The sequence below is a fragment of the Piliocolobus tephrosceles genome, unplaced genomic scaffold (assembly GCF_002776525.5).
Source record: "Piliocolobus tephrosceles isolate RC106 unplaced genomic scaffold, ASM277652v3 unscaffolded_442, whole genome shotgun sequence".
Taxonomy (NCBI): domain Eukaryota; kingdom Metazoa; phylum Chordata; class Mammalia; order Primates; family Cercopithecidae; genus Piliocolobus; species Piliocolobus tephrosceles.
Window position 1 is genome coordinate 1,076 of NW_022328976.1, and position 11,316 is coordinate 12,391.

The following is an 11,316-nucleotide window of genomic DNA, read 5'->3' on the forward strand; positions in this document are numbered from 1 at the left end:
GTCTCGCTCTGTCGCCGCGGCTGGAGTGCAGTGGCCGGATCTCAGCTCACTGCAAGCTCCGCCTCCCGGGTTCCCGCCATTCTCCTGCCTCAGCCTCCCAAGTAGCTGGGACTACAGGCGCCCGCCACCTCGCCTGGCTAGATTTTGGTATTTTTTTAGTAGAGACGGGGTTTCACCGTGTTAGCCAGGATGGTCTCGATCTCCTGACCTCGTGATCCGCCCGTCTCGGCCTTCCAAAGTGCTGGGATTACAGGCTTGAGCCACCGCGCCTGGCCTCTAATATTTATTTTTAATTTTTGAAATGTGTTTGAGACTGAGTTTGACCCTGCCTCCCAGGTTGGAGCGGAATGGGGCAATCCTAACTTCTGAGCTCAAGCGATTCTCCCGCCCCAGCCTTGCAAGTTACCTGGGACCGCCATGCGTAATTTAAAAAAAAGAAAGAAAGAAAGAAAAGTAACTTGGCCGGGCTTGGTGGCTCACGCCTGTAATCCCAGCACCTTGGGAGGCCTAGGCGGTCGGATCACCTGAGGCCAGGAGTTCAAGACCAGCCCTGGCAACGTGGTGAAACCCCGTCTCTACTAAAAATACAAAAATTAGCCGGGCGTGGTGATGAGCACCTGTAATCCCAGCTACTTGGGAGGCAGAGGCAGGGGAATTGCTTGAACCAGGAAGGGGGAGGTTGCAGTGAGCCAAGATCATGCCACTGCACTCCGGCCTGTGAGACAGACTGAGACTCCGTCTCAAAACAAAAACCAACTTTTTGGTTTTGTTTTGTTTTTTAAGATACAGGGTCTCAGTACATTCTCCAGGCTGATCTCGAACTCCTGACCTCAAGCCATCCTCCCACGTTGACTTTCCAAAGTGCTCATTACAGGCATGAGCCACCAGACACTCGTCAGGCCTGAGGGGCAGGCCCTGCACAGAGCTGGGCCCGGGCATCGGGAGGAGGGGACAGTTTAGACATTCTGAGGTCGGCTCTGCTGAGGGAGGAAGGTAGCTTGGTTTTCAGGGTTCAGATAGAGGACAGACAGTGACATCAGGCCAAGGACACCACCCGTTGCCCTCCTGACTTGGATGTGGTCAGCAGAGAAGTGGGATCTGGTGAGGTCTGGGCTGCGTTTGCCTGTGCTACATCCTCTTTCTCTTTTTCTTTTTTTTTTTTGAGAGAGAGTCTTGCTGTGTCACCCAGGCTGCAGTGCGATGTCATGATCTTGGCTCACTGCAGCGTCCGCCTCCTGGGTTCAAGCGATTCTCCTGCCTCAGCCTCCTGAGTAGCTGGCACTACAGGCGCCTGCCACCACTCCCAGTTAATTTTTGTATTTTTAGTAGAGATGGGGTTTCACCATATTGGCCAGGCTGGTCTGGAACTCCTGACCTTGTGATCCGCCTGCCTCTGCCTCCCAAAGTGCTGGTTACAGGTGTGAACCACCGTGCCCAGCCTACATCCTGTTTCTGGCTTTGTGGTATTCAGTACAAGAGAAAGAGAGGAGAGGGCTGGCTGCCAGCATGGGCCTCACTCACAGTGTCCTAAGCAGAGCTGCCCCATCCCCCTAAGCAGCCTTCCTCCCTGTGACAGGCTGTGGGTCATTTGCATCTTAGTCACAAGTCTGAACCTTCTTGCCTTGGGCTGGGATGTGCCCCTGGGTTCACTCCTGTCTCAGGAGATACTGGGTCCCATCCGCTCCAACAAGGATCTCCGGGCCCCACTGGCCCAGGTGTACAACCTGCCCTGGCAGTTGACCTGTCATCAGCAAGTTCTCTGTCTTTTCCGCCAGGAGTCCCCGCCATGTGTCAGGCCTTGTGCTAGGCCTGGGGGCACAGCTGTGCAGCACACTGGTCCCAGATCCCTTTGGGGACCTAGGAACTGAGCCCAGCCCTTCTCTTTGCAGTCGGGCCCCACCTTGGACATACCAGTTCTCTCCATCTTGAATGACATCAGCCAGGACTGGGCATTTTGTCAGCTCGGTGTGGTAGGAACGGGAAGTGACCCTGCTGAAGCGATGGATCCAGGACCTGTACACAAGAGTTGTGCTGAGGATTGGCAGTGCCCACCTCTATGCCATTGTGGTCGGGGTGGCCAGGAGCAGGTGGGGCGGGTGAGTGGGCACAGCTGCTGAACAGCATGGGACCCTCAGATTCCACCCACAGCCTGTCTCCTGTGGTGGGACTGTGGGGGGCCTTACCCTGCCCTGGGGGCTGTGCCCCGTGTAGGAGGATAGGTGGCCTGATCTACCCCACTGGGATGTTGTTCTTCCTGTCTAGCTGGCAGGCCCCTGAGCCCCTTGCTGTGGGTTATGTGAGGGCATGCCCGATAGCAGAGCCCCTCCTCATGTCCCGACCTGCCACCCTCTCCCCATATCTCCTATGTCTGCAGTGGGTGAATGGTGTCCACATGCTAGAGCATGAAAGGGCCTACCTCCCCTCCGAGGCTGACATCAGCAGCCTGTTCCCGGTGGGCCTCTGCCCTACCACCTCTGCATCACTGTCGCCATCAACAGCATGCTCACCGCCCCAACCCTGCCACCAGGGACCGTTCTTATGTGAGTGGGCACGGGCTCCTGAGATCACTCATGTGGTTGGTCTCGCTTGGAGAAGAGGGGTCTGGCCTAAGGTCACATAGCTCAGGGTGGCAGTCCTGTCCCTTCCCCACGGTGCTGCTCTCACTCTAGCTCCCGTTGCTACACATCGTGCTCAAGGAACGCGCAGCTTCGGGGTGCCTGGTGTGGTGGCTCACGCCTGTCATCCCAGCTCTTTGTAAGGAGGACTTGGTAGGAGGATCACTTCAGGCCAAGAGTTCAAGACCAGCCTGGGCAACATAGTGAGACCATCAGCACAAAAAATTAAAAAATTCACCAGGCATGGTGATGCGTGCAGGTAGTCCCAGCTGCTGAGGCAGGAGAATCAGTTGAGCCTGGTAGGTCAAGGGTGCAGTGAGCTGTGACCACATCACTGCACTCTGGTCTGGGCAACAGAGGGAGACCTTGTCTTTTTTATTTGTATTTGTTTTTGAGCTGGAGTCTCTGTAGGAGCCCAGACTGGAGAGCACTGGTGTACTCTTGGGTTCACTGCAACCTCCGCCTCCCAAGTTCAAGTGATTCTCCTCCCTCAGCCTCCTGAGTAGCTGGGATTACAGGTACCTTCCACCTCATCCAGCTAATTTTTGTATTTTTTTAAGTAGAGACAGGGTTTCACCATGTAGGCCTGATTGGTCTTGAACTCTTGACCTCTGATTACTCAGCTGCCTCGGCCTCGCAATGTGCAAGGATTACAGGTGTGAGCCACCATGCATGACTGGGATACTCTGTCTTTAAGAAAAAAAAAAAAAATTATTTTTTAACATATCTTTTTCCTTTGAGAGAGGAGGCCTTGCCCAGGCTGGATGGCAGTGGTGCAATGATTGACAGCTGTTTTGGGGCCACAGTTGTTAGTTTCAAAGAATTTAGGCTGGGTGTGGTGGCTAATGCCTGTCATCCCAGCACTTTGGGAGGCCACGGTGGACGGATCACTTGAGCTCAAAAGTTCGAGACCAGCCTGGGTGACATAGTGAGATTCTGTTTCAAAAAGAATAAAGAATTTAAATAAGAATCACACAGCAAAGGTGATGCAGCATAGAGCAATTTATTGTAAAGGGAAAAGTATTTTGCAAGTGAAGTGCAGAATAGCCCGGGCACAGTGGCTCATGCCTGTAATCCCGGCACTTTGGGAGGCCGAGGCGGGTGGATCACTTGAGCTCAGGAGTTCAAACCAGCCTGGACAACATTAGGCGGGTGTGGTGGCATGTGCCTGCAATCCCAGTACTAGGGAGGTTGAGATGGGAGAATTGCTTGAACCCAGGAGGTGGAGGTTGCAGTGAGCTGAGATTGCAACACTCAATTATGTAATCCCAGGTACTTGGGAGGCTGAGACAGCTTGGGTGACAGAGTGAGATCCCATCTCAAAAAACACAGTGAAGTACAAAATATGCGCTTCATCCTGAGAAAGAAATCAGGGCAGGCTGCTGGTAAGGATGAGAGAGCGCTGATTATCAGTGGGGAAACTCCCTTTCTGGGAGTCTTCCATGATGAATTCCTAAGGAGCTGGGAGAGGTGTTACTCTAAACACATTCTGGGTCGTCTTCTGGCTGCACGTGGGTTGTAGCTGTACATGCTTGTTCACACATCACACGTCTCAGTGCCGTGGTTGGCACTTCGAAGGAAACGGTCACTTCCTTGACTACCTGCTCTGCCTGAAGATCATAGCTTGTTGGCAGCTCCAAACTCCTGGCTCAAGCAATCCTCCCTCTTCAGCCTCCCAAGTACCTGGGGTTGCAGGGACTACAGGCAAGCACCACCATACCCAGCTAATTATTGTTATTTTTAGGGAAGATGTGGTTTCCCTATGTTACCCAGGCTGATCTTGAACTGCTGGGCTCAAACCATCCTCCCACTTCAGCCTCCCTGTGTTGGTGTGTTGGGATTACAGGTGTGACCACTGTGCCTGGTCAAAAGCATGTTTTTTTTTGTTTTGTTTTTTGAGACAGTCTTCCGCTGTCACCCATGATGGAGTGGTGTAGTGGCATGATCTTGGCTCACTGCAACCTCTGCCTCTCAGGTTCAACCAGTTCTCCTGCCTCAGCCTCCCAAGTAGCTGGGATTACAGACATGTTCTACCACACCTGGCTAATTTTTGTATTTTTAGTAGAGATGGGGTTTTGCCATGTTGACCAGGCTGGTCTTGAACTCCTGACCTCAGGTGTTCCACCCCTCTCAGCCTCCCAAATTGCTGGGATTACAGGCATGAGCTACGGCACCTGGCCCCAAAAAATGTTTTTTTTTAACATTCAGAAAAACACACCAGGAGCAGTGGCTCATGCCTGCAGTCACAGCATCTTGGGAGGCAGAGGCAGGTGGATCACCTGAGATCAGGAGTTCGAGACCAGCCTGGCCAACATGGTGAAACACCATCTCTACTGAAATATGAAAATTTGCTGGGCATCTGTAATCCCAGCCACTTGGGAGGCCAAGGCAGGAGAATTGCTTGAACCTGGGAGGCAGAGGCTATGGTGAGTTGAGATGACTTCATCCTGGGCGACAGAGTGAGACTGTCTCAAAACAAAATGTTTTTTGTAGAGTTGGGGTCTCACTCTGTTGCCCAGGCTGGCCTTGAACTGGATTCAAGTGATCCTCCTGCCTTAGCCTCCCAACGACTGGGGATTCCAGGCATGAGCCACCTCATCTGGTCAAGGAGAAGGCCCGATTTTGAAGGGCAGGTCCCAGGGTCAGCCAGGAAAGGGCAGAGCCTCTGATTGCTGCTTCTCTGCTTGCAGGCCCAGAGGCAGCTGCTGGGGTGCACTGGGGGTCTTCCTGCTGCAGGGCAGGCCAGGCCAGGTGGGGCTCAGGCTGTTGGGTTGGTCGCACCTGGCGCTTTGGTGTCGTAGGTGCGGCTAATTGCACAGTCATCACTGGAGCCTTTTTCTAACTTCTACACACTCTCTGTAGGGGATCCGCACTGTGGCTGTCACTGAGAGCCCATTCCTCATCAATGGGAAACCTTTCTATTTCCACGGAGTCAAGAAGCATGAGGATGTAGACGTGCACTGCGGCTCCTGGGTCCTCGTGGGGGCTGCTTCTGGTCACCTTCCACTTTTGCCTTCCCTGTGTCCTGCAGTTCAGGCCGATGAGGCAAATGAGCTTCCCTGTGGCAGCTCAGGATGATAAGGCAAATGGCTCCAAACCACCCCACAGTGGAGCCGGTGGTTGGACTGGAGAGGGGGCTCATGGTGTGGCTCTCCAGGGTCCTGGCTCTTGGAGAAAGTGCAACTTTGACAGGGACGGGTCACTGGGCTCTGCTGTCCCCTATATCCGAGGGAAGGACTTCAACTATCTGCTGCTGGTGAAGGACTTCAACCTGCTTCGCTGCCTTGACACCAACGCCTTCCGCACACCCAGCCACTATCCCTACGGGGAAGAGATGTTGCAGATGTGTGACTGGTATGGGATTGTGGTCATTGATGAGTGTCCTGCTGTGGGCCTGGTGCTGCTATGAGTCCCCACTGCACAGCTGCTCTGCCTGGCCAGCCTGTGGGCCACACCATGACCCCCTGTCCCTTCCCTCCTGGCCCCCTGGCAGCTCTTCAACAACGTGTCTATGCATCACTACACGTGGGTGATGGAAGAACTGGTGCGCCCAGACCAGAATCACCCCGCCATGGTGATGTGGTCTAGCCAAGGGAGCCTGTGTCCTACCTGGAATCTGCCTGCTACTACATGAAGTGAGTACCCCCTGGCTGCCCTGGGCTGGATTGGGAAGGAGACCCTGGCAGGTGGCAGATGGGTGGATGTGTGCTATGCGAGATCAGTGTCCAGTCCCAGCCCAATGGGAGGGCTGTCCATACCTGGATAGTTCAGGAAACCGGATATCTACCTACTCAAATTGTGGTTTTCTTTTTCTGTTTTTGAGACGGAGTTTTGCTGTGTCACCCAGGCTGGAGGACAATGGTGAGATCTTGGCTCACTACAACCTCGGCCTCCTGGGTACAAGTCATTCTTCTGCCTCAGCCTCCTGAGTAGCTGGGATTACAGGCATGCATGAGTGCATGCACTTGGCTTGTTTTGTTTTTGAAACAGGGTCTCACTCTGATTGCCCAGGCTGGAGTACAGTGGCACGATCTTGATTCACTACAGCCTTGACTTCCCAGGCTCAGGTGACCTTTCTGCCTCAGCCTCCCAAATAGCTGGGATTATAGATGTGTGTCACCATGCCCAGCTAACTTTTGCTTTTTTTTTTTTGACAAAGTCTTGCTCTGTTGCCCAGGCTGGAGTGCAGTGGTGTGATCTCAGCTCATTGCAACCTTAACCTTGCAGGTTCAAGCGATTCTCCTGCCTCAGCCTCCCAAGTAGCTGGGACTACAGGCGCGTGCCACCACACCTGGCTAATTTTTGTATTTCTAGTAGAGATGGAGTTTCACCATGTTGGCCAGGATGGTCTCCATCTCTTGACCTTGTGATCCGCCCGCCTCGATCTTCCAAAGTGCTGGGATTACAGGCGTGAGCTACCGTACCTGGCCAACTTGCATTTTTTAGTAGAGACAGGGTTTCATCATGTTGGCCAGGCTGGTCTTAGTGTCCTGACCTCAGGTGCCTGCCTTGGCCTCCCAGAGTGCTGGGAATATAGGGTGACCAACTGTGCCCGGTTAATTTTTGTGTTTTTAGTAGAGACGGGGTTTCACCATGTTGGCTAGGCTGGCCTCGAACTCCTGGCCTTCAGTGATCCGCCGGCCTCAGCCTCCCAGAGTGCTGGGATTACAGGTGAGAGCCACCATGCCCACCCCCCTTTTCTTCCTTAAAATCATGCAGTTCTAACTCAGAGTTCAGCTCACACCTATAATCCTAGCACTTCAGGAGGCTTGGGCAACATAGCAAGACCCCAGCTACCACATTAAAAAGAAAAAAAAGTAAAAATAAACTAGCCAAGCTGGGTGGGTGGCTCACATCTGTAATCCCAGTACTTTGGGAGGCTGAGGTGGGGGATGACCTGAGGCTAGGAGTTCTAGACCAGCCTGGCCAACGTGGTGACACCCCATCTCAAACTCTGTCTCGGAAAAAAAAAAAAAAAAAAAAGCAGTGAGTGGTGGCACACACCAGCTACTTGGGAAGCTGACGCAGGAGAATTGTTTGAACCCAGGAAGCAGAGGTTGCAGTGAGCCAAGATCGCCTCACTGCACTCCAGCCTGGTGACAGAGGGAGTCTCCCTCTTAAAAAAAAAAAAAAAAAAAAAATTAGCTGGGCATAGTGGCAGCTTCCTGAAATCCCAGCAACTTGGGAGGCTGAGGCAGGAGAATAGCTTGAACTCAGTGGTCGGAGGTCGGAGATGGAGTCATTGCACTCCAGCAATCCTGAGGAGACTTAAGAACTAAACATAGTATGATCTCCTGGATGAGATCTTGGGACAGGAAAGGGACATTATGGGAAATAGTAAAGAAATCTGAATCAAGATGAAGCTTAGTTAATAATAATGTATCAGTATTGGTTTATTGGGGCCAGGGAAGGTGTCTCACATCCTAGCATTTTGGGAGGCTAAGGTGGGAAGATCCTGAGGTCAGGAGTGTGAGACTAGCGTGGGCAACATAGTGGGACCACATCTCTATACATTTTTTTTTTCTTTTAATTAGTCAGCATGGTGGTATGCACTTACAGTCCCAGCTGCTAGGGAGACTGAGTAGGGAGTATTGCTTGAGCCCAGGAGTTTGAGGCTGCAGTGAGGTGTGACTGTGCCACTGTGCTCCAGCCTGGTCAGTAGGGCAAGACCCCTTATCTCCAAAAAGTTTTTCATTAAAAAAAATTTTCTTTTGAGATGAGGTTTAGCTCTTGTTGCCGAGGCTGGAGTGCAATGGCGAGATCTCGGCTCACTGCAACCTCCACCTCCTGGTTTCAAGTGATTCTTCTGTGTCAGCCTCCTGAGTAGCTGGGATTACAGGCATGTGCCACCACGTCTGGCTAATTTTATATTGTTAGTATAGACAGGGTTTCTCCATGTTGGTCAGACTGGTCTTGAACTCCTGACCATTAGGTGATCCACCTGCCTCGACCTCCCAAAGTGCTAGGATTATAGGCGTGAGCCACTGTGCCTGGTCAGAAGCCCACCTTTTACATACCTATGCAGATGTGTGTCACTATATGTTTTTCTATATCTGAATCTGTGTATCTCTCCTACTGGTTCTGCTTCTCTGGTTTGAACCCTAACACAACTATCTTTTTTTTTTTTTTTGAGCTGGCATCTTGCTCTGTCACCCAGGCTAGAGTGCAGCAGTTTGATCTCTGTGCATTGCAACCTCTGCCTCCTGGGCACAACTAGTATTTTATAATCTGTTAGGAATTCAAATGTTTTTCAAAAGATCAAACTACATATTTAAATACATTTCAAATACAAACTTTTAAAATGATATGAAGCACTAAGTAAAATTCTACATTATTAGGCCAGTGATGGTGGTTTATGCCTATAATCCCAGCACTTTGGGAAGCCAAGGCGGGCAGATTGCTTGAGCTCAGGAGTTTGAGACCCCCCTGGACAACATAGCAAGACCTTGTCTCCACAAGTATAGAAAAATGAGCTGGGCATGGTGGTGCGTGGCTGTAGTCCCAGCTGTTTGGGAGGCTGAGGTGGGAGGATCACATAAGCCCAGGAATTTGAGGCTGCAGGGAAGCATGCTTGAGCCATTGCACTCCAGCCTGGGTGACAGACCCTGTCCCACCCCCCCAAAAAAGTTAACATCATTATATAATTGTACTCTGAATTATTAGCAAAATGAAAGAAAATTAAATATTATTTAAAAATAGGCAAGGTGCAGTGGCTCATGCCTACGATTACAGCACTCTGAGAGGGTAAAGCAGGTGGATCACTTGAGGTCAGGAGTTCGATACCAGCCTGGCCAACATGTCATTCTTCCCGTCTGGCTGGCAGGTCCCTGAGCCCCATGCTGCAAGTTATGTGAGGGAGTGCCCGATAGCAGAGCCCCTCCTCATGCCCCGACCTGCCACCCACTCCCCATATCTCCTATGTCTGCAGTGGGTGAATGGGGTTGACACGCTAGAGCATGAAGGGGCTACCTCCCCTTTGAGACCGATAGCAGCAGCCTGTTCCAAGTGGGGCCCCTGCCCTCCCGCCTCTGCATCACTGTTGCCATCAACAACACGCTCGCCCCCCACCCTTCGACCGGCGACCATCGTTACATGACCTACAACTCCAAGTGAGTACCATGCTGCCTCCACTGCGCGCACCCACCTTCCTGCCTCACCCTGTGGTCTTCCTGCCAGGGACAGGGTGGCCTTCGCAGACAGGAGGCACTGGATCTGGGGAGGCAAGTGAGCTGAGGGCAAAAGACCCACGGCAAGGGCCCAGCAAACCACAGTCCTCCTGCCCTAGGTATCCCAAGGGTTACTTTGTCCAGAACACAAACTTTGACTTCTTCAACTATGCGGGACTGCCGCAGCCTTTGTTTCTGCACATGACACCAACTACCTACATCGATGACATCACCATCACCACCGGTGTGGGGTGAGACAGAGGTGAGAGTTTCTGGTAGGATCCTCCATCAGTGGGGCCCAGGGTGGCTCTGTTTGTTCCCTATTTGGAAATCTCTCCCAGGAAAGAGGTTCTCCCAGCATCTCTAAACCTTCACAGGTTCCCATCCACCTACAAAGCTAAAATCCAGCCTCTCTGAGCGGGCATGGGCTCCCGAGATCACTCATGTGGTTGATCTTGCTTGGAGAAGAGGGGTCTGGCCTAAGGTCACATAGCTAAGGGTGGCAGTCCTGTCCCTTCCCCACGGTGCTGCTCTCACTCTAGCTCCCGTTGCTACACATCGTGCTCAAGGAACCGGTAGCTTCAGGGGGCCTGGTGCGGTGGCTTATGCCTGTCATTCCAGCTCTTTGTAAGGAGGATTTGGTAGGAGGATCACTTCAGGCCAAGAGTTCAAGACCAGCCTGGGCAACACAGCAAGACCATCAGCACAAAAAATTAAAAAATTCACCAGGCATGGTGATGGGTGCCAGTAGTCCCAGCTGCTGAGGCAGGAGAATCAGTGGAGCGTGGGAGGTCGAGTGTACAGTGAGCTGTGATTGCGTCACTGCACTCTGGTCTGGGCAACAGAGGGAGACCCTGTCTTTTTTTGTTTGTATTTGTTTTTGAGCTGAAGTCTCACTCTGTGGGAGCCCAGACTGGAGGGCACTGGTGCACTCTTGGGCTCACTGCAACCTCCGCCTCCCAAGTTCAAGTGATTCTCCTGCCTCATCCTCCGAGTAGCAGGGATTACAGGCACCTTCCACCATGTCCAGCTAATTTTTGTGGGTTTTCTTTATTAGAGACGGGGTTTCACCATGTAGGCCTGGTTGGTCTTGAACTCCTGACTTCAGATGACTCACCTGCCTCGGCCTCCCAAAGTGAAAGGATTACAGGTGTGAGCTACCGTGCATGACTGGGATACCCTGGTTTTAAGGAAAAAAAATTATTTATTTACTTATTTATTTTTAATATATCTTTTTCCTTTTGTGAGATGAGGGCTTACACTGTCGACCAGGCTGGATGGCAGTGGTACAATGATTGACAGCTGCTGTGGGGCCACAGTTGTTAGTTTCAAAGAATTTAGGGTGGGTGCGGTGGCTAATGCCTGTCATCCCAGCACTTTGGGAGTCCACGGTGGGCGGATTGCTTGAGCTCAAAGGTTTGAGACCAGCCTGGGCAACATAGTGAGACCGTTTCAAAAAGAATAAATAATGAAAATAAATAAAGAATTTAAGAATCACACAGCAAAGGTGATGCAGCATAGAGCAATTTATTGTA

The 11,316-nt window shown here is 51.9% G+C and overlaps 1 protein-coding gene across 1 annotated transcript in view; it reads left to right on the plus strand.

Moving 5' to 3' along the window:
- LOC111530414 overlaps positions 1-10,048 on the plus strand; it is a gene marked incomplete at its 5' end in the record, with an annotated part of 10,867 nt that extends 819 nt beyond the window's left edge. The window contains 4 exons of the mRNA XM_026448771.1: positions 1,890-2,096; positions 5,478-6,250; positions 9,544-9,724; positions 9,901-10,048. Coding sequence (XP_026304556.1) covers positions 1,890-2,096; positions 5,478-5,693 — 423 coding nt within the window. The remainder of the gene's footprint in view (positions 1-1,889; positions 2,097-5,477; positions 6,251-9,543; positions 9,725-9,900) is intronic.
- Between the last annotated feature and the right edge of the window lie 1,268 nt (positions 10,049-11,316).